This window comes from Phyllobates terribilis, unplaced genomic scaffold, assembly GCF_046119375.1.
Source record: "Phyllobates terribilis strain yellow unplaced genomic scaffold, ASM4611937v1 Scaffold_1__5_contigs__length_1240528914, whole genome shotgun sequence".
Classification (NCBI taxonomy): domain Eukaryota; kingdom Metazoa; phylum Chordata; class Amphibia; order Anura; family Dendrobatidae; genus Phyllobates; species Phyllobates terribilis.
The window spans coordinates 534,378,668-534,402,129 of record NW_027362761.1 but is presented as its reverse complement, the minus strand read 5'-3'; the positions used below and the strand labels follow the sequence as shown (position 1 = coordinate 534,402,129).

At 44.7% G+C, this 23,462-nt stretch overlaps 1 protein-coding gene across 2 annotated transcripts in view; it reads left to right on the top strand.

Moving 5' to 3' along the window:
- The window catches only part of DHX29 (DExH-box helicase 29), a 67,224-nt gene that overhangs the window by 24,481 nt on the left and 19,281 nt on the right, over positions 1–23,462 (top strand). For both annotated transcript variants that reach the window (XM_073680340.1, XM_073680341.1), the window contains 14 exons: positions 50–176; positions 936–1,091; positions 2,276–2,441; positions 2,687–2,810; positions 5,014–5,616; positions 7,213–7,356; positions 8,324–8,500; positions 9,890–10,030; positions 10,304–10,448; positions 12,581–12,701; positions 13,844–13,928; positions 14,151–14,239; positions 14,521–14,649; positions 18,963–19,038. In XM_073680340.1, coding sequence (XP_073536441.1) covers positions 50–176; positions 936–1,091; positions 2,276–2,441; positions 2,687–2,810; positions 5,014–5,616; positions 7,213–7,356; positions 8,324–8,500; positions 9,890–10,030; positions 10,304–10,448; positions 12,581–12,701; positions 13,844–13,928; positions 14,151–14,239; positions 14,521–14,649; positions 18,963–19,038 — 2,283 coding nt within the window. The remainder of the gene's footprint in view (positions 1–49; positions 177–935; positions 1,092–2,275; positions 2,442–2,686; positions 2,811–5,013; positions 5,617–7,212; positions 7,357–8,323; positions 8,501–9,889; positions 10,031–10,303; positions 10,449–12,580; positions 12,702–13,843; positions 13,929–14,150; positions 14,240–14,520; positions 14,650–18,962; positions 19,039–23,462) is intronic.

Sequence of the window (23,462 nt, the reverse complement as noted above, 5' to 3'; positions counted from 1 at the left end):
CTCAGTCCTGTAACACTGCTGACGACTCTGTATTTCGTGTTTTATGTAGAATGAACGTTACCTTGAGCTGACAGCGAAGCTGTTGGACGCCAAGGCTCAAGCCGCTGCCACAAAGCAAGCAAAAGACCAGGCTGGCCAGAGGGAAGCACAGAACAGAATCCGGGAATGTCAGCAAGGTATGACCTCTGGCATCATCTTGGAAGAAAAACTTTGTAATAAATACAGGTTTTTTTTACAGGTTCTGGTGAAACAACTTTAACAAGTGGGCCAAGTGCCTAATGAGTTTGTGGCCACTTTTGAGCACATACGGTCGCATGGTAAAACACCCAACAGTGACCACAGTGTGGATGGATGCTTTGGCATCTGTCCACCAGAGGAACCGGATGCAAAAAATGGTGTAAATAGTGTAAAAAATATAGTATAAATAGACCCTAGGATAGGTAGAGAGTCGACCATGGTGGCAGGACACCCCTTTGGGTACTGCAGGTATACTCCATGTTTGTCATTGGTACAGCAGGAAATATGGATTTATTGGAATAACAAAAGGTTACTTTTTTCGTCACTGAACCGGCACCTTCTTCATGCCTTGAAAAAACTGGTGCAGTGCTGAAACCCGTTGCTTTTTGTTATTCCGATAAATCCAGTTTGTATTTATTTCATCCCCGGATGATACATTTCTTCCGGTACTGATGACAAACACAGAGCATACCTGCAGTGCCCCAAGGGGTTTTTTTTTTTTTTTTTTGCTGGATCCTCTCGGTAGGTAAGCAGTCTGCTGTTCTTTCCTGTACAGTTAAAAATCGATACGCAGACCTGCGCGACGGAAGCCATAAGAGCCCACCGTTGGCTCCTATCTCTTAAAACCCGCATAGGAGCAGTGTGCCTTTCACTTTTGCACTTGACTTGCTTTGTCTTGTAACTTTTCTTTTGTACAGAAATGAAGGCTTTGGAGCAGCACCCAATGTTTAACCCGGCAGTGAAACTTCCCGAGGAGAAGAATGAATGTAAAAAGGCTCCAGCAGCTCCTCGGGATGAGGCGGCATTAGACTTCAGTCTATTTGACAAGGCCAGTGAGGTCCAGGAGTTGAAAGGTATCAGTAAGCTGAAAACGTGCACTTGTCATATTTGAGTGCACCCAATGTAAAAAAAATACAAAAAACTACGAAATAAAAAATGGTATTTACACATTAAAAATGTCAGCGCCGCCCAAAACATCCAACAGATTCCAACCTAAATGAAGTGATCTGATTGGTCAGTTTTTGTGGGTTGTTACTGTTTCTCAGGCTCACAATCAGAAAGTTCATCAAAGCCTACATTTATAACAGAAGCTTCATTCTAAGCTCGTGCCACTCATGTCGAGCCAAAAAGTAAGAAAGGGCACAATCTGTGTGACCGCAGTGACATGTGATGAACCTCATTGACTTATAATGGGGTTTATCATAATTTTTGCTGTTTTGATAGCTAGACTGATGATTCATTTTGCTCAATTCGGCCATGAATTCCAACAGCAGTAGGACCCTTGCAAGACATCAATACGGTTGTGTAGCCCTTTAAAACATTAGCCAGTCGATCCCTTTATGACCCTAAAGCACTGCTCCAGTAGCAAAAAATCTGATTTTGAAGTTGGGTCTGGAGGTGCATTGGGCCACAAAGATTCACTTACAGCTCCTCAGCCCCTTGCTGTAATCTCTGTCTAGCATCAACCTCCCCTTTCTGATTAATGGAGATTTTGTACTAATACACGGCCACTGACCTGTCAATGTACCAGGCGGAGCGTGCCGTTGGGTATAAAACACAGCTTGACTCTGAGAAGCTGTATTGTGCATCTTTACTCCGCAATGCACTTCCAGACACAACTTCAAAATGCTATTTCTCACTGCTGGAGAAGCACTTTGGGGTCATAAAGGGATTAAAAGGCTTTTAAAGCGCTACACAGTCATATAGATGGTTTCGGGTGGGGAGTTGAAAGTTTCTGCTTGAGACTGAGAAGCTGTAAGTGCATCTTTACTCCACAATGCACTTCCATACACAACTTCAAAATTCAATTTCTCGCTACTGGAGAAGCACTTTGGGGTCATAAAAGGATCGAAAGACTTATCTTTTAAAGCGCTACACAGTTATATAGATGGTTTGGGGGGGCAGTTGAAAGTTTCTAACAGTTTCCCTTTAAATTATTTATTTGGCCCATTCTCAAATATTACGTTTACTTAGGATTTTTTTCCTCTTTCTCGTTAATCCACCATTTTTTTCCCCCTGGAAATTATTTTAAATTCAGCTAAAACCAAACCACCTCTCGACGTCCGTAACTTTGACTACACGTCTCGCAGCTGGACGGGTAAATCTCCGAAGCAGTTCTTGATTGATTGGTGTAGGAAACATTATCCTAAAAGTCCAAACCCCTCATTTGAGAAGGTTCCTGTGGGCCGATACTGGAAAAGTAGGTAAGAGTCATCGCATTGTGCTGTGTTCATCATATTTATCTCGTCCAAGTGGTCTTGCTGGGTGACAACACATTCGGCACCAAGAGAGCGTCAATGATAGTTGTCAGTCAGCTTCACTATCCCCCATGAACGTCGCTCGTGTCTCGTTAGGGCCGGGTACGGGATTTGTAGCTGGCAGATTTGCCATTCATGATTGTGGGAAAGAATTAGTATGTAAAATTGTAATTTTGTCTTTGTCCTTTTAGAGTGAAAATTATAAAATCGAATGATGAACGCCTATCTGTGTGCCCCACAATTGTCACTGAGGACAACATGCAAGCTCAGCACCTCGCTGCAACGTTAGCTCTTTATCAGCTCACTAAAGGCCAGGTATGAGATGTTCCTCCATTGCTTGAGTATTCCGTGGTGGCGTTTAAATGCAACCAACTTCTCTAAATGCCAACGATAATGCTTACCACCCACGGCCCGATCCTTCCCCCTCCGTGTCATGGAGACGGGGGGAAATGAAAGGAATTTTTAATATCAGTTTTGCGAGAGGTTACGTTGCTTTTATTTGCACCAAATTTTGCAAAAGTTTGAACAATTTTTGATAATTTTGCTGCATCTTTACATACACTTCACTTTTATGCCACTACTCTACTTGAGTGTTAATTGCTACTTTTTAAAGCATCGGAAGTCATGACGTGTTACTGCCATCTGTATAAGTTATCAGTATAAGTTACCCACAACATGCTGATGGGTGGAGGTCTGACCTCTGGGACCCTCCACCTGAGAATGGAGCACTGCAAAGCCCAATCTGAATAAATGCAGTGGCCAGACATAGGCACCACCGTTATTTGTCTATGAGACTGTCTGAGATTGCAGAGTGCAGCGCTCAGCTTTTTCCAGGCAGCCCCTTAGAGGATGAATGGAGCGGTGGAGCAAATTTCTGGCCCCCGCTCCATTCAGACTTGGCTCTGCAGAGCCCCGTTCTCAGGATCGATTGCTGGAGGGAATCCCAATGTTCGAACTCCAACCAATCAGCATGTTATGGATCGGTGATGACTTCTAAAGATGGGGTATGACTCTTTAAACATTATTTCCCGGGCGCTTCATTGGGGGACACAGGAAACCATGAGTGTACACTGCTGCCACCAGGAGTCTGACACTAAGAATTCCATCTTTGAGGAGGACCTTTCACCAAATTTTTCATGTTGAACTGGACACAGAATGTATTAGTGGCTGCAGGGTGAAATAAATAGTTTTTTTTATTATTATTTAAATTTCACCTCTCTGTTGCAGTGATATTAGCAATCAAAGTATTTGGAACCTAATGAATTAATTTTCATTAATTCCAAGTGGGTGTTGTGAGACAGTTTTCACTGGGAGCGTGTACTTCTTCCCCTCTGTGTGATGCAGACCAATCATAAGCAAGCAGCAACACTCAAAAGGAAGAAGAACACGCCCACACCATAGCTTAGAACAGATCTCTCAGTGTGTGAGATGTATAATGTCAGACAGCCCTGGTCTATTGGTCTAACCTCCTGCATGATTAGAAAGTGCTGATAGTAGCACAGATGGCTAACACCTTTCAGATAACGTCCTGGTTGTCAGTGTGGGAGCAGGGACAGCACAGCTGAGTTTTGCTGTGTCACGTTACAAACCCCTTCCATCAGCAATCTGCCTCTCATGGCACTGTCCCCTCTTCCTGTGTCTGAAGATGAGAGCCCAAAGGTGTCAGTAATCGCACTAATGTCTGCAACTTGTAGTCCCTCTGCAGTGACAACTGTGCAGGGTGTCATTATATCTCTCACAGGAGGAGCATGCTCTAAGCTATTGTGGGGGGCGTGTTCGTCTCTCCTGAGTGTTGCTGCCTGTTCATGATTGGTCAAAGTCATACAGGGGGAACAAGTACACGCCCCCAGAGAAAGTTGTCTGGTAACCCCAAGCTGGACAGATATGAAAATTGACTCGTTAGTAGTGTTTAGCGAGTATGTTCTGTCCGAGTATGCTCGGGCCGAGCTCTGAGTATTTATAGCTGCTCGGTGATATGGTTGAATTGCTCCCGTGTGCATGATTTGCAACTGTTTGACAGTTTTATTACATGTGAGGAATGTGTAAGAAATAGACATTCCTCACATGTAATAAAACTGTCAAACAGTCGTAAATCATGCACACGGGAGCAATTCAACCATATCACCGAGCAGCTATAAATACTCGGAGCTCGGCCCGAGCATACTCGGCAAAATAGAACATACTCCCTCAACACTACTCATTAGGTGTTAAATACTTTGATTTCTGATTTCTCTGAAACAGATTTTTTTTTTAGGAAAAAAACTAACTTTTTTTTTTTTTTACTCTGTTGTCACTATTACATCATGTGTTCTGTTCAACATGTAAAATTTGGTGAAAGATTCTCTTTAAGATGTGCTCTTTTTTTTTTAAATGTCACAATGATAAAATGACTTAAGCATTTCCCTTACAGACATTCGGTCATGGTGACACCTTATTAATTATGACATATTTCAGTGAATGATCACTTGGCCATGTCCTCTTTTTAATTTTGGAAAAATTACATTTTTTCCCCTTTTAGTCTGTCCATCAGTTGCTGCCCCCGACATACAGGGACGTTTGGCTGGAATGGAGCGATGCCGAAAAATGTAAGGAGGAGAAGGACAAACTTGAAGTCAATAAGCCCCGGGACATGTTCATTGCCAAATTATTAAATAAGCTGAAGTTGAGACAGCAACAGCTAAAACCAGCGAAGATCAGCAAAGTATCTGATGACCCTGAAGACTCCTGGGAAAACTTGGCTGGAGCCAATGATCTGGCGCAGAACACTTTAAATCTGGTTGAAAAAGACAATTTAGAGCCTGTGAGGAACCTTTTCTCCAAGTGCCGTGATTCAGCGAGGTATAAGCGGCTGCTGAGCGACCGGCGGCAGCTGCCCGTCTTTGCCCACAGGGACTATATTTTAGAAATGCTCAGCAGGCACCGGGTTATCGTTGTAGCTGGTGAGACCGGCAGTGGTAAAAGTACCCAGGTGCCCCACTTCTTACTGGAAGACCTGCTCCTCAACAAGTGGGCCTCAGGGAAGTGTAATATCGTCTGCACTCAGCCTCGCAGGATATCCGCCATGAGTCTGGCCACCCGGGTGTGTGAAGAGCTGGGGTGCGAGTCTGGACCTGGCGGGAAGGTGAGTGGAGAGCAGACTTAGATTTAGACCCTCTTCACTTTCTATCGAAGAGGTATGGATTCATATTTCATCACCATCAGAAGCATATCACCCTTAAAGGGGTTTTCTAGTTTTTGAAAACCCTTCTCCCCCCGGGTGCAGTTTTATTTATTTTTTTTATAAAAAGCCAACAAGGTGTTGTGTACTCACCCTCCCCAGGTCCGGCGATGAGTCTGCTCCCGGTCCAGTGTCTGCAGCCAATCATTGATCTCTGTGGCTTTGGACAGCTCGAGCTGTCAACTTCGGAGCTCAGTTATTGACCGATGTGACGTTCACGCTGCATACCATAATGGACAGTGGGAGCAGCAGCTTAGACTCAGCATTGGACCCGGGGAGGGTGAGTAGAGAAAAGTGTTTTGTTTTTTTCCAAAACAAATTGCAGCCAGGGGACAGAGGTTTTCCAAACCTCCTTAAAACTCTTAGATGTGTAGGTTTTCACATACAACGAATCTCCTTGAAGTCAAAATAACTTCACCATTTAACTGACCACGGCACTCTTGAAAGGGGAGAATCCCTTAGTTCCGTGGCAGCGTTATGATCAGAAATGCCTGTGGTCAGAATAAAGCTAGGATGCACAATCTTTTTTTTTTGCTACACTGTACCACCCACTATGGTTGCATTAAAAATTAATAGGGTGTTGCAATCTGACAGTGGGAAGTTTGATTTCTGGAAGATTTAGTCTGGCTGCTTATTGCCTTTATGGATAATTAGTTTTCATCTGCACAGCCAAAGTTAATGACATTTTATTTAACCCCTTCACGGCCTTGGACGAATAGGTACGTCCAAGGTCGTGTCCCTGCCTTTGAAGCAGGCTCTGGTGCTGAGCCCGCATCTTTTCCTGCACATGACGGCTCATCTGTTAACAAGTTAAATGCCACAGTCAACCTCTGACAGCGGCATTTAAAACGCACTGGGCTGAAGCGCGTCACGAGATCGCGGGGCGCCGATAGGTTGTCTTGAAAGCCGGGGGTCTGCAGAAGACCCCAGTGCCTGTCATGGCAAATCTATGAACGCCGGCATTCATAGGATATCATGATTTCTGTTTGACACTGTTACACATAGCAATGTTGAAGCACTGCTATGAATAGCACAGGAAATCAGATGATCGCAGCTTCAAGTCTCAAAAAGGGACTATTAATGCCACTAAAAAGTGAAAAAGAAAAAACACCCCCCATTTGTCCCATTCAAAATAAAACAATTGAAAAAATATATAAAAATACACATATTTGGTATTGCGGTGTTCAGAAATGTTTGATCTATTAATATATAAAGTAAGTTAAAAAAAAAACAATTGTGGAATTGCACTTTTTTTTTGCAATTTCACAGTACTTGGAATTTCTTCCCGTTTTCCAGTACACTGTGTGGTTGAATCAATGGTGTCACTCAAAAATACAACTTGTCCCTCAAAAAACAAGTCCTCATATAGGTGTATTGATGAAAATATAAAAAAAAGTTATCGCTCTGGAAAGAAGGGGAGCAAAAAACAAAAGCACAAAAATGGAAAATTGCAATATGGTGAAGGGATTAAAATTTTTACTAAAATAATTATTTTTCTAGAATTCCCTATGTGGTTACCAGATTCGCCTGGAATCCCGAACGGGGGAACACACCAGACTACTGTACTGTACTACAGGAATCTTACTGCGGAAGCTACAGGAGGACAGTCTGCTGAGGAGCATCACACACGTCATCGTGGACGAGGCGAGTACACCCCCACACCTTTACTTGGTGACAGGTCGAATCATATTATTCTTAGCGCCATCATGTGCAAAACAGCAGCCAAAATTCTGCTGTCACGTCCTGGTGTCTGCGAGGGATTGTCCATCCACTATTCTTCTATAGACATGCAGACTCGGCCCGGTCTGGTACCTGTCGCCTGCCTGGCATCTATTACATCGCTTATCACTAAGAGAACTTAAAGAGGTTGTCTGGTCTGAAGATATTTATGACACATCCTTAAGATCGGTCATCAATATCATATCAGCGGGGGGTCGGAAACCCATCACAGCCACAACTGAGCAGCTGATGCCTCGAGCTGTGACCACAAATCATAGAGCTGGGACAGTATTGAGTAGCGGCTGGCAGCGGCCATATGTGAACATAGAATGAAGCTGCAAAATTCATTTCCATTCAAATGTGTAGCGACCAGTCAAGACAGTTTTTCACATTCCTGAGATAGGAGAGGACAGTTGGTGCCTATAAAATTCAATGGAGGGAGGAGCTAGAGGCAAATACATAGTTGCTGTCCTCCATAGAACTTTATGAGCACCATCTGTCGTCTCCTATCTTCGTCTGTATTCACTGAAAGCAGATTTTGTCCTTGAATTAAGAAGAGAGGAGGAGAAAGAAGTGGATTTCTGTGATAAGATCTATTACAAAGTTCCCTATTTTCACATGTATTATTGATCTATGCAAAAAGATTATTAAAAATAAATTGATGGTTACTCTATAGGGATAGGCCATCAATAACCAAATCAACCAAGTAAAATATATTACATTTTTGAGGATTTTTTTTTCCTAATTCATGCTTGAAACTTATCAGAGACTTTTATTACATGATATTACTCCTGTATTCTGCTTACGTTGCAGTACAGAGGTAACGGCTGCCCAGTGACTGATCGGTCTGATGGTTACGTGTCTATGACTGTCCACGATTTGTCTGTCGTAGGTACATGAAAGGACGGTGCAGTCTGACTTCCTGCTCATCATCCTCCGAGAGATCCTGCACAAGCGCTCGGACCTGCACCTCGTACTCATGAGCGCCACCGTGGACAGCGATAAGTTCTCCAGCTACTTCTCACACTGCCCCATCATAAGGATTTCAGGAAGGACATACCCCGTGGAGGCATGTGCAGAAGGGTTAACGCTCGTCTTTGGGGAGTATATGGGGGGTGGACGTACCCCGTGGAGGCATGTGCAGAAGGGTTAATGCTCATCTTTGGGGAGTGTATGGGGGGAGGACGTACCCTGTGGAGACGTGCAGAAGGGTTAATGCTCGTATATGGGGGCTGATCGAATACTCGTATATACATCATTACTGCCGCTCCCCGGAGATTGCACCTACAACTCTGAGTCTTGTGTCATTTGATGGCTCAGTTTCAGATTATTCCTTTTTCTTTGCTTTTTTGTGGTACTGGATACAAAATTGATATTAAAGCAGGAAGCATTTGGAGGAACGACATATTACATGTGCAGGTGGCAGTAAAAGGCTTATTAAAGGGGAATAATATTAATGATCTCTCTTTAGAATAAGTCTTCAATATCAGATTGGTGGGATCCGACTCTTGCCACCAGCCGTTATCCGCTCCGGCTGAAAAATAAATATAGCTGATCTGCAGTTTGTGGCAGTGGCCACTACACAGTGAGTGGCGCTGTGCTGTTTTGCCCTGTAAGATGTGTGCAGAGCTAATACCAGCTGACTTGTGGGGGTGCCAGACCCCCATGATCAAGGATAGGTCATAAGTATCATAGTATGCTGATCCTCAGCGTGTCACACTGCAAATAAAAATGTTCGTGTCGTATTTCTGTTTTAATCTAATTTGCTCTTAATTTAGTTTTTTGTGTTTATTAAATGTATTTTTTTAAATACTTTTGGCAATGTTTTATTTCTCCATATCACAATCTATATAAAATGATAAAATAAACTTTAACTTTTTGTTGTTTTAGGAAATTCACATGTACATTAGCAGCAGTGAACAGACTCTGACCCCGTCTTTTGAATTGCAGCATCTAATGAGCGGGTGCAAACGTCATTGTGAAGGAAAGGGGGGGGGGGGGGCAGCTGTAACCTATTGTGATTGGTGGATCCTGTGTTATCAGCTGTGTATAGAGGTGTTACCTGTCATTGTAATCCTGCCTCTGCTGATAATGAGACTGCTGAAAACTCTTCCTAAAAGGACAGAAACTATGTTTCTAAAAAGCCCCAGTGGAGAGTGTGAAAAAAACTGCAGGATTGCTAATTTAGTGTTTTTAATAAAGATTATGATGTGGAAAAAAAAAACATTCCCAAGATTTAAAAAAAAAAACAACAAAAAACGAATCCTCGCGGATTTTTGTGCAAAAATCCACATACAATTGTAGTTGTTGTTTGCCACTTTATTCTGCAGTATTGAGAGTTATTAGCGCACATTGGGATATATCAGCCATAAGCCTGCTTATATGAAGGCAGATTTATTGCTTTATGAGTCTTTCTAGTTTCCTCATAATCACAAATATAACGTTTTGGCTTCTGCAGGTTTTTCACTTGGAAGATGTCGTTGAAGAAACTGGTTTTATCCTGGAACAGGACTCTGAGTATTGTCAGAAATTCTTAGAGGATGAAGAAGAAATAACCCTTAATGTCACCGGCAAAGGAGGAGGCAGCAGAAAATACCAGGTGCTGAGGAGCCCTGACTATTATTGCTGCATGGTGGAACTGGAGCGTAATAAGTTACAAAGTGTCACCAGGATCAGTGAATGGCTCCCTGTGGTGGCCATTGATTTTAAAACAGCTCCCTCTGGTGGCTAACTGTATATTGCATACAATGCCAAAGAATCCTGCTTTGTCATTTCTGTCTAAAATCATTCTCGGGGACTTAATAAAAGTGATACACATTTACAAAAAAAGCCACACTGGTTAACAGTGCAAATTATTATTTTTTCCTTGTAGGAGTTTATCCCTGTTGAATCAGGTTCTGTAATGGATGTAAACCCGTCTTATCAAAAGTATTCAGGCCGGACACAGCATGCCATCCTGTACATGAACCCTAACAGAATAAATCTGGATCTGGTCCTGGAGTTGCTGGTGTTCTTGGGTAGGTTAATAAAATTCCATATAAGTTTTCCCTGTTACTGAGAAAGGTCAACACTGGCCACCATTACTGCATGGCAGATCTGCTGTCTATGTAGCAATGAATCGCTGTGAACCTGTGAAAGCTGTATAGGCTACTGGCCCGTTCTGAGAATAATAGGCTACTGGCCCGTTCTGAGAATATAGGCTACTGGCCTGTTCTGAGAATATAGGCTACTGGGCCGTTCTCAGTATATAGGCTACTGGGCCGTTCTGAGTATATAGGCTACTTCTGAGTATATAGGCTACTGGCCCGTTCTGAGAATAATAGGCTACTGGCCCGTTCTGAGTATATAGGCTCCTGGCCTGTTCTGAGTATATAGCCTCCTGGCCCGTTCTCATTACTTCCCAGTCCCATTTAAAGGGACTGTCCAAGACTTAGATATTGATGGCATATTTTTAAGATGGGCCCCCATCAATCTGATATTGATGACCTGATACCTGCATTCAGTACAAAATATATGGCGATGTGCCCAATCAACAATGAAAATGCTGGAGCCTCATCAATCAGCTGTCCAATGGGGGTACCAGTAGTAGGACCCCCACTGATCTGACATTGATGACCTTTTCTACACAGTCTAATGAGGTCTTTACACTGCACGACCTGCGGCTACATGTTTGCTGATTGGTGGTTGTTTAATAGCCTGTATATACAGGTGCATCTCACAAAATTAGAATATAATAAAAATGTTAATTTATTTCAGTTCTTCAATCCAAAAAGTGAAACTCATATATTATATAGAGTCATTACAAGCAGAGTGATCTATTTCAAGTGTTTATTGCTGTTAATGTTGATGATTATGGCTTACAGCCAATGAATACACAAAAGTCATTATCTCAGTAAATTAAAATAATTAACAAAAAACACCTGCAAAGTCTTCCTAAGCTTTTAAAAAGGCCCCTTAGTCTGTTTCAGTAGGCTCCACAATCATGGGGAAGACTGCTGAGTTGACAGATGTCCAGAAGGCAGTCATTGACACACTCCACAAGGTCCCAGAGTCTGGAGGAAGAGTGGAGAAGCCACAATCCAAGCTGATTGAGGTCTAGTGTGAAGTTTCCACAATCAGTGATGGTTTGGGGAGCCATGTCATCTGCTGGTGTAGGTCCACTGTGTTTTATTAAGACCAAAGTCAGCGCAGCCGTCTACCAGGAAATTTTAGAGCACTTCATGCTTCCCTCTGCTGACAAGCTTTTTGGAGATGGAAATTTCATTCTCCATCAGGACTTGGCACCTGTCCACACTGCCAAAAGTACCAATACCTGGTCTGCAAACAACAGCATCACTGTGCTTGATTGGCCAGAAAACTCGCCTGACCTTAACCCCATAGAGAATCTAAGGGGTATTGTCAAGAGGAAGATGAGAGACACCAGACCCAACAATGCAGACGAGCTGAAGGCTGCTATCAAAGCAACCTGGGCTTCCATAACACCTCAAAACATTTAAAAACATTTTTCAAGCTGCTATAAAGTATTCTAATTTACTGAGATAGTGACTTTTGTGTTTTCATTGGCTGTAAGCCATAATCATCAACATTAACAGAAATAAACACTTGAAATAGATCACTCTGTTTGTAGTGACTCTATATAATATGAGTTTCACTTTTTGTATTGAAGATCTGAAATAAATGAACTTTTTGAGGATATTCTAATTTAGTGAGAAGCACCTGTATCTCAGACTGCATTTCTCATGCTCACAGAGCGATCAGTAATAGATCATTCTGTGCTCTTGGATCGTCATGTTTCTCAGCAGCACATGTTCTGTTTATACTTGACAATGTGCTGTTGAGAACATTGATTGTTGAGCAAGCTTAAAAATAATTTCTCCTAACAAAGGAACGTTTTACTTGTTTATCGGGTGATGGCCTGTTTACACTGCCTGCTTTTAGGTCGTTCATGATAGTCGGCCAGCACCGATGGACAGCGTCTGACTGGGAATGATTAACAGCCTATTGATGGGAGATTTCAGGATTTTTGTTTTGCCATTAAACCTGTCAGGACATTGATGTTCCCCCTTTTGCTTACCACAGTCTTTTTAGGACTTTTTCTCCCAATGTCATTGCTTTGTTACTGAATTCTCTGCTTTTTTCCTCCCACCAGACAGAAGTGCACAGTACAGAAATGTAGAGGGAGCAGTGCTGATCTTCTTACCCGGCCTGGCTGATATTCAGCAACTTTATGACCTTCTATCTTCTGACAAGAGGTTTAATGACAGGAGGAGGTAATGGACTGTAGAAATCTGCATTGCAGAGATTTGCAGCTGCCTGCATGGCGGCTGGGACAGAGCAGTGCACAGCACGTGAACGCCGGCATCCTGGGCGGCTCCTGCACCATAATGATATCATGTGGGGCCTAGTCACTAAGCCCCCCACCATGTCGCAGGGGCCTAGTAATGGTATCGGACACTCGGGACGCAGGCATTAATGTTTGCACTGTCCTGGTCCGAGTGTTCAAGTGGATGCCAGACCTGGGTAGTGCCAATGTTTCTGCTCCTCTCTACTACATTGTATAACTACATTATATGATTATAATAATTCTGGGCCCCAGTAGTGTATGAAGTCCTCCCTCTGCATCAGCTGGACATTGCAGAAGGTGTTTGGCAGCAGTTTATCCCAACCCTCCTATTGCAGCCACGTGCATACTGTACCAAACAGAGCGTGCATGGGAGTCCATACTCACTCTCATGACCTGAAATGTGACCAGGTAACCTGCTGTGTCACACAGGACTGTCTAATTGTAGAGGAAATCAGACAAAGTTACTTGCAAATTTTGGGGAGTTGTTCACTCAGGTCCACAAAACTGTCCTGAATCATCAGTAAATCACCATCCCAGACCGGCTCTGTATTGGGATTGGCACTAGAGCTTTCACAATATACTCTTCTTTAAAGAGAACCTGTCACCAGGTCAAAAGTGGCCAATTTTTGCTCTTATTTACTGCTCCCCTCTTTACACCGTGTTTTTTCCTTTTTTTAAATCCACCATACGAGTCCAGAGATATGGACCTTTATATTTAGTGCTCATTTTGATGGTTTTTGCCAAGGAGGCGGTGCTTACAGGATCCTCGGGGCGGGTCTTTAGGCTGCTGTGAGCCACGCTCCCTTGTAAACACCATAAAAATTAGCACTAAATAAAAAGGCCCATATCTCTGGATCCGTAAGGCGGATTTAAAAAAAAAAGTAAAAAAACTAGAATACTCCGAGGAGCAGCAGGCATAATGTAAGAGCAAAAACTGCCCACTTTTATGATTTGGTGACAGGTCCTCTTAAATTACTTTACTGCTAATAAGCTATTTTACTCGTCCTATCATATATTTGTGATTACATTGTTTGGGTCAATGCTCATCTGATTTTTTTAACTTTTAAGGTACAAGTTGATAGCTCTGCACTCCATCCTTTCCAGTCAGGACCAGGCTGAAGCGTTCGTACTTCCTCCAGCAGGAACAAGAAAGGTAAAAATTTCCAAGGAAAACCAAAATAGATTTCCCAGATGAAACATTTTATTTGCTTTTACACATAGTCATGCCATACAAATGCTGTATGTATCAATGTTCACCAGTGATCAGATTCAGAAGAGGTTTTATACTGCCATATCCTGCACCACTGTCATTTTTCTTGTATAATGGGGCTTATTCTTTAACAGCATTTATTCTTTTCATTCCTCTTAATTACAGATAGTGCTGGCAACAAACATTGCTGAAACGGGCATCACCATCCCAGATGTGGTATTTGTCGTAGATGCTGGAAGAACTAAGGAAAATAGGTGACGTGCACACATCCGGTTTTTTTTAAACTTTCCTTTATTTCTTTTTTTCCTTTATTTTTTGACCATTGCAATCTAAAATAATAATAATAAAAAAAAAAACACGAATCTATGATTGCTGCATATTTATGCTGATTGTCAAGTCAAGGGTCCGGGAAAGCTGTGTATCCATTCCGATAATGGACAAAAGTTGTTGTCATTTCTCCTTTTTATAAGATTTAGACGGAATGATCGGATGTGCTGTATTGTAATAAGCTGTGACGCGGGATCCTTCCTTCTAGATATCATGAGAGCAGTCAGATGAGTTCCCTGGTGGAGACCTTTATAAGTAAAGCCAGCGCGCTGCAGCGGCAAGGACGGGCCGGTCGGGTCCGCGATGGCTTCTGTTTCCGACTGTACACCAAAGAAAGGTAAAGAAGCTTATCTGGTCTTGTGCAACTAATATTATCTGAAATTACAACTCAAACGTTGTTTTTGCATTAACTAGGGTTAATACCAGCTTCACACTCTTTTAGGTTGGCCGCTGAAGGGGGTGTGTATATATAAAAAAAAAATCCTCAGTAGTAACACTGAGGGGCTATATTCCTTTAAATAGACTTTCCAAAATTTTCACTAAGCTAGGATTTGTTGCATTATCTGTGTGGAGAGGATGGAGGCGAAACATCATAAATAGTGGAAAAGAAAAATTGAGCAGCCGGCCCATCGCAACCAACGAGATTCCTGCTCTCATTTTTTAAAAGACCTGTTAAAAAAAAAAAAAAAAAAATTGCATGCAATCCTACATTGAAGGCTCGTCATCCGGGACCTCGGGGACAACGTTGCATGTAAATTATGAAGTACAGAGATCTCTCCCATGACCTGTTTATACCAAGGATGGTGACAAAGACGAGGGGGCACACTATGCGTCTGGAGGAAAGGAGGTTCTTGCACCAGCATAGAAGGGTATTCTTTACGGTCAGAGCCGTGAGACTCTGGAACTCTCTGGGAGAGGAAGTGGTGATGTCCAACTCACTTAATGAGTTCAAGAGAGGCCTGGACGCCTTTCTTGAGAACAATAAAATTACATTTTATGCTTAGTTAATTAATCCAGGGATTTAATCTGACTGCCAGATTGGTGTCGGGAAGTGAGTTTTTCCTCAATGATGTAAATTGGCCTATACCGCATGGGTTTTTTGTTGCCTTTCCCTGGATCAACGCTGCGGAATAGCTGCAGTGCACAAGAAATAGGCTGAACTGGATGGACGCTTGTCTTTTTTCGGCCTTATAAACTATGTAAGTTGATATAATCTACTAACCCCTTTAAAAAAAAAAATGTAAAGAGTAAAACTAATGGGTTTTAAAGGGGTTGTCCACTACTGATTAACCACTTTTGATTGCACCCAGTTTGCTGAATGGAAAAAAAAATAGCAGATTTACCTCCTGGAGTGAACGATGTGTCCCCTTGCGATTTTGTAACCTTGTTCATGTCACGTGAGCGCTCCAGCCTATCAGTGGCACTTGGAGCCACTTTTATTCAATGCACTGCAGTAACTACAAAAGGGTGGGTGGAGTAGTGGACAACCCCTATAAATGAGTTGTATTTTACTGTGTTTGTGTATCTGTTTTAATACTATGCATTTTAAAAAAATCATGTGGCCTAGGTCACATACATACAAGCTTAGAGCATAGAGTTGATGTATAAGAGGTTAAAGGGGTATTCCATTCTCCAAGATCCTATCCCAATATGTAGTAGATGTAATAAAAATAATAATATTAGCAAATCCCTCCAATTAGAAATGTAGTATAGTTCTTCTGAATTGCTATGTCGCTTACCCCATGTGCAGGGCATTGCAGTTGCTTAGATATCCATGGTTATGACCACTAGCAACTGTCACTATATGAGTGGTAATAACCATGGATAGCTAAGCTACTGAAATGCCCTGCACATGGGATAAGCGACATAGCAATTCAGAAGAACTATACTACATTTCTAATTGGAGGTATTTGCTAATATTATTATTACACTACTACATTTTTGGATAGGATCTTGGAGATGTGAATACCCCTTTAATTTCATACTATGCATTAGATGTGAAAGAGATCAAAATGTTGGAAACCCATCGCCCAAGGGGAGAAGGAGATGGAATAAGCTGTGCATCCAGATTGGAATGAAGTCTTATAAAATCCACCTGCACATGCTGAATTTACTCCCTAAAAATGAAGTCTCCACTAACACTAGGATTTAAAAATAAAAACACATAGGAATGATCAAGACTGGAAGTTATGGCACCGCTTGATAATAATAATCTTTTTCTTTATATAGCGCCAACATATTCCGCAGCGCTTTACAATTCAGACAATTTACAGATATTTATGGGCACTGTCCCCATTGGGGCTCACAATCTATATTCTCTATCATTATGTCTTTGGAGTGTGGGAGGAAACCGGAGAACCTGGAGGGAACCCACGCAAACACGGGGAGAACATACAGACTCCTGTTGTCCTTGGTGGGATTTGAACCCAGGACCCCTGCGCTGCTAGGCTGCAGTGCTATCCTCTGAGCCACCGTGCTGCCCGATCTTATGAATTCTTTTTCAGCAGAACTGAGGTCCTAAACCCCCCCCCCCCCCACACACACACACATCTTTTTTTTTTTCCCACCAATGCAAATAGGCTTAAAGCGCACTTGTCAGCAGGATTGTGCTTCGTAAACCACATACACTGTCAGGTGGGCGCCGTTACACTGAGTAAAATGATACCTTTGTTGATGAAATCCATCCAGTGGTTCTTTTATAATCTTTACTTTAATTTCTGCCATAATGAGATGCTCGTGCTTCTGGGTGGCCTTTGGGGAGGGGCTGTAGCTGTTGCTCTCATTATATATTCCTATCTCTGGCCTCTGACAGGTCACTGTGCCTTCAGTGACCTGCTTACTATTTTAAATACTGCCATTGTGTTACTGCGCATGCGCGGTGCCATATTGCTGCATCCAAATTCTTTTTCCGAAAGCAAAATGGTGCGTGCGCAGTAGCATCTCTCAGCAACTGAGAGATGCTACTGCACATGCGCACACGGTGGGGGCCATTTCGTTGTATGTAAATTTTATGTTTGCCACAGAAATTACAAAGGCAGTATTTAAAATAGTTGGCTGGTCACTAAAAGCACAATGACCTGTCAGAGGCCATAGATAGGCATACATAATGAGAGCACCAGTTACAGCCCCTCCCTAACGTCCCGCCCCAGAGCACGAGCATATCATTATGGCAGAACTGAAAATAAAGATTATAAAAGATCTACTGGACGGATTTAATCAACTAAGGTATCATTTTTACTCAGTGTAATGGCACCCACCAGACAGTGTATGTGGTTTACTAAGCACAATACTGCTGACAGGTGCGCCTTAAAGAGTACCCACACATTTTCTTGTTTTTTTTTTTATATATATTGTTGTTCTCTTAATTGCACATAGATAGGTGGGGGTCTTGATCATTAGACCCTAAACTCATAGCTCAAAAATGCCAAGAGAAGTGCACAGCTTACGAGCCTGTGCATGGATGCAGTAGAAAGCGGAGGCTGCGTCAGTACCCCACTCTGTGTGCGCTCACTAAGGCAGGAGCTACACAACTCTCTGGGAGTTTTTGAGCAATTAGTTGGGGTCTTAGGATCTGGACCCCTGCGATCTACTCGCAATTTAAGAGAACAACAACATATAAAAAATAAAAGCAAACATTTAGTTGCACTTCAAAGGAATCACAGGCAAAGAAAAGACACACACACTACCACTTAATATGCCTATTTGCTTGATCACTTAATATGCCTATTTGCTTGATTTTCCTGGAGACCTCATTTGCATTGGTAGCATAAAGTATTTTAGGTCTTGCGACTGTCAATTTATAAAATTAAAGGATAAAACCCAGCATTGTCTACAGGACCTGTCCACCCCACTGTATTAAAATGGTTTTACACTTAAAGGGGTATTCCCATCTCAAAGATCCTATCCCAATATGTAGTAGGTGTAACCATAATAATATTAGGAAACACCTCCAATTAGAAATGTAGTGTAGTTCTTCTGATTCACTGTCGCTTACCCCATGTGCAGGGCAATGCAGTAGCTTAGGTATCCATGGTTACAACCACTAACAGCTAACTAATTGTCACTATATGAGTGGTCGTAACCATGGATACTTAAGCTATTGCAAAGCACCGTGCATATGGTGTAAGCGACATAGCTAATGAGAAGAACTATACTACATTTCTAATTGGAGGGGTTTGCTAATATTATTATTATTACACCTATTACACATTGGGATAGGATCTTGGAGATGGGAATAACCCTTTTAAGAAAGTCACCCAACAGCAGTCATGTGAAATTTCAATAATAGATAGTACTCCCTCTCCTTGGGTCCTCTGCCTTTGTCCCTGTTTTTTGGCTGTAGCAATGATATCATGTTGACAGCACACATCACCACTGCAGCCAGTCGCTGAGCTCAGCAGCTTGTGTCGTCTATATCGTTGTGAGCTCAGTGAGTGGCTGCAGCGGTGATGCGTGCTGTCAATGTGACGTATTGGCAGCCAAAACAGAGTCAGGAGCAGCAGCAGGGAACGAAATTTGATTTTGTCATTTGTCATGGCTGCTGTTGTTTGGGGAACCCTTTGATTTTCTTGATGCAAACGACCCTCTTCACTGCCTTGTCTCCTATATTGTACTGCACATTCAATGTTACCTGCATGTTTTTCCCCACAGATTTCACAGTTTTATGGATTACTCAGTTCCAGAGATATTACGGGTACCTTTAGAGGAACTTTGTCTCCACATCATGGTGAGGTTTGCCACATTACAAGTCTACAATGCAGAAGTCTATACATAATGTATTGCTGCCTCCAGCGTACAGATGTGCTGTTACGGTCGGGTTTATAGCGCCTGTAGGATAGGTTCCCCCTATGATCAGTACAGAATGTCCTTATTATCAGTCAGTCGTCACTTACACTATAGGCCAGGCTATGACCTGGAGGCTGTAACCAAAAACTGGTTTCACGCCTGCGTTAGGAAATCCGTTTTTCTGTTTCTATAACTGCAAACGGATTCATCGCACGACAGACACAAATGGCTCCCGACAGACTACAGTGTCTAGAATTGGGTTTGTGGAGTTTCTGAGGAACTAGCGCCACATGCTGCTATTTGTTCATTTTGGTGAAAATGAGAGAACCAGCAATGGAGGCTCATGGTTATGTTCACACGTTGCATTTTTGCTGCATTTTTTAATGCAAATTTTAAGCTACGTTTTACAGTACCAGCAAAAGCAGTGAGATTTCAGAAATCTCTTGGGTTTTTTTCCTGACTGATTTGGCAAGCTACAGCATGTCGCTTCTTTCAGCGGTTTTGCACCCATAGAAAGCAACTTTTTTGGTGGTGGGGAACTAAACTTTGTCAGCATGCACAAGAAACAATAGAAATGCAGCAAAAAAATCAGCAAAGCCTACTTTTTCTCCTTCCCCCATGACGGCACCACGGAGAGATAGGGGATCCGCCCTTCAAGGACAGGAAACCTACAGATAAAAAGGGCGGCTCTTCTCTCCCGCATCAGTTGGTTTCCTGTCCTTGACGGGGACCTACAGAAAGAAGAAGGAAAGAAAGGAAAAAGAAAGAAAGATAGAAGATGGACTTAACAGGCCCGGCCAGACCGGTTCAGGCAGCGGGGGTTCCCTGCCTCGGCTGGTGCGGTGTCCTGTAGCGCCAACGCTGGGGTCAGTGGGCCTCTAGGGTGGCAGGGAGACGCAGCGCAGGAGAAGACCGGAGCCGCCGCGTTCTCCAGTGGTGTCGGGGCCCAGGTCAGTGAGTATGCCTGGGCTTCTGGGGCCCAGGTCAGTGAGTATGCCTGGGCTTCCTGAGCCCTGGGTCAGTGTGCATACCTGGGCTTCCCTCACCTGGCTTGTCCACCTGTGCACCTTTCAGCATGGGGGATGCCCCCCACAGGGGAGTCCATCCCTCCCCCCAACGCTTTCTTTTGCTGGGCATCCCGGTTCCTGCGTGCGTGTTCAAACGCGCCGCTCCCAGAGGGCACCGCGGCGTGCATCACTTCCGGTGCGCCCGTGCGCCAAGGCCGCCATCACCCAGTGGTGCACTGCGGCTTGCGTCAGAGGGAAGGCAGGGGAGGAAGCAAAAGATTATACAGACATGACAGCAGGGGATCACAGGCGGGAAATGTTTTACCTCACAAAAAGAATCAGCTGTGATCCCATGCTGTCCTGTCTGTATACTCTTTTGCTTCCTCCCCTGCCCAGGAGATGTGGTATGATCAGACCATGTTCCTGTTCGGTGAGACACAGCCGTTACACAGTACACAGCAGGGGCACATTTATAAGATTATCTCGGCAGAGGAAAAAAAAACATTTCTCTATCGCTTCATTGGGGGACACAGGACCATGGGTGTATGCTGCTGTCGCTAGGAGGTTGATACTATGCAAAAAAAGGAAAATAGCTCCTCCTTCGCAGTTTGCACCCGCCTACAGGCACCAAGCTCACCAGTTTAAGCTTAGTGTCTGTAGGAGGTAGACCTGGATCCTACTGATCCAACCCTGTTGTGTTTTATTAATGTTTGTTTTTTCTCTTTCAGATGCAGCTCTTCAGGCTAACAGGGAACAATGCGTCCCCTGTTAACCCACTAGCGACCGAGAGAGCAATGTGGCTACCCCCACATCGCCCACTCTTGGACCCGCTGGGCAGGACTTATCCCCTGTCACCTTAGGGTGTCTCAGGGTGATTTCGGTGGCCAGTCCTAGCCTGTTCCCCACCCCAGCCCCCTCCTCGGAGCGGCCAGGGAGGGAGACGGTGGTCCCTGCGGGTGACCTTCCCCCAGTTTTCTGGGGTTCACACCGTCTCCTGCACTGTCCAGGACCGGACAGTGCGGAAAGGAGGAAAAGCCAGGATCCCCCCCTATCCAGGAAGGCATCCTGAGACCATCCTCAGGAGGAGAAAGGAAGGGACGATTCCCGGACCCGCTAGGACAGGTACTTCCCTTCCTTTCAGCTGCAGGTCCCAGCGCCCCGGCGCTAGCCGCCTTCCTCCCCCCTCTCACCAAACAGCGCTTCCCTGGGCCACTTCTTCCTTCTTCTCCATAATGCCGTGCATGTCCGGTGGGCGGTCCCACTCCGGCGGCTATATGCCCCCTCCTATTTGACCATCCAGGGCCGAGGAGCATAGTGACGCTTCCGTCACGCCCTCGTGCCTTCCGTGGACCTATCATCGCGGGGCCTCTCAAGCCCGCCCCCTTCCCATCTGCCTATCGGAACCTCGCACGCTCCGTCATCCACGAGCGTCCTCTGTACGACGCCATCACTCTGCCGCACGCCGCTCCCTACTCCGTCAGGCACCTACTGTGACCCGCTCCAGCCTCACCTTCAGAGCCTTCAGGGGGACACGGGACCGCTTCTCTGCAGGATCGGGTAGGCTCTGTCCTGACACCCCCACCCTTCCCTGCTCACAGCGCTCCCCTCTGCAGTATCCCTGGTCAGGCACATATGCCCAAACCCAGGGAGCCCTCAGTCCGTCCCTCTCACATTGTCACATACTACGCCTGTGCTCTTTGCGGTACTAAGTAACCCGCGGGTCTCACTACGGCCTTCTGCTCGACCTGCAAACCTCCCGCCATGCTGGCACCAAGATTCCCCCGCCGCTCAGGATGTGGTAACCCCCTCCCCTCCGGAGTGGGCTGTTGCTATGTCACAGTCTGTCTCTGACCTCACCAAGGTTTCTCAATCTCTGGTGCAGGTCTTAGAACGCTTGCCAGAACTTTTGCCTATGTTATCCACGGCCACCAGCGCTCCGAACGTCCCCACAGACGATTCGCAGGCACCCCTGCCCCCTCCTCACAGGGGCAGACGGACGGCACGTTCTCAGTAACGGACTCACACAAGCTCATCCTCCAGCTCTCCAGACTCCAAGATGCTCCCTGCGTCTCACACCTCTTCCCCGGAGGTCACCCCGGGATCTAACTCTGCTTCAGATTCAGACTCTGGTTCTGACTCAGACCAGTATTCCAAGGTCCAGGACATGATAGACAGCCTTATAACGGCTGTCAATCAGACTCTGCATGTTACAGAAGACAAGAGCCCTTCCCGGGACTACTTAGTTTCCTTCAAAAAGATTAAGCGTCCTGCACTCACTTTTTCTAACCATGCAGAATTTGACAGCGTTTTTCAAAAGCAGTGGGAGCATCCAGAAAAGCGCTTTACAGGAAAGAAACAGTTAAACGTCCTATACCCCTTTAACCATGACCTTGTCAGCAAATGGACGGAGTCCCCATCTGCGGATCCTCCCGTCTCTCGCCTTTCCGCCAAGACGGTACTGTCTCTTCCGGATATTTCCTCCCTTAAGGATACCACGGATAGACAGGTTGAGGCCCTCTCTATGTCAGCCTTTGAGGCTGCGGGCACCTCCCTTTGCCCTTCCTTCGCCTCAACTTGGGTATCAAAAGCGGTGTCCGCATGCGCCAAACAGCTCAGACAGGGCATCCTAGCAGGGGCCTCCCCTGACGATCTGGTCGACTTAGCTGATCAAATCGGCCACGCCGGAAAATATCTGCTTACGGCGTCCCTCGACTCCGCTGCATGCTCAGCCCGGGTTTCCAGTAATCTCGTTGCCTTACGTAGAATTCTTTGGCTTAAAGCCTGGAACGCCGACCTAGCTTCCAAAAGATCTCTAACTAATCTTCCTTTTCAGGGTTCCAGGCTGTTTGGCTCCAAGCTAGATCAGATCATCTCTGATGCTAGTGGGGGTAAGAGCACCTCTCTCCCCCAGCCCAGACCCAAACGCCCTTTTCCTAGGAGACACGCCCCCTTCAGTTCCGGTCCTTTCGTCAGTTCGCTCAACCGAACCCCTCCTCTCAACAGGACCGTACTCCAACACAGCGGGACAGTTGTAAACCCTCCTTTAGGCCCACACCTATCTGGCGCCCAAAGAGTCGCTCCTCCAAGTCCTCTGGATCACGATCACGATCCAACAGGTTTTCCTCAACATGACGGGTCACTCCCACCTGGGACTTCTCCCAGGGTGGGCGGCCGTCTCCTTCTGTTCACAGATTCTTGGCTCCCGGCAATAGAGGATGCCTGGGTCAAAGAAATTGTGACTTCCGGCTACAAAATAGAGTTTGATTCCAGCCCACGATCACGTTTTCTCAGGTCCCGCCCCCCACAACCATATCTGCTTCCCGGTTTCCTCCAAGCCATCACTTCTCTTCTGCACTCA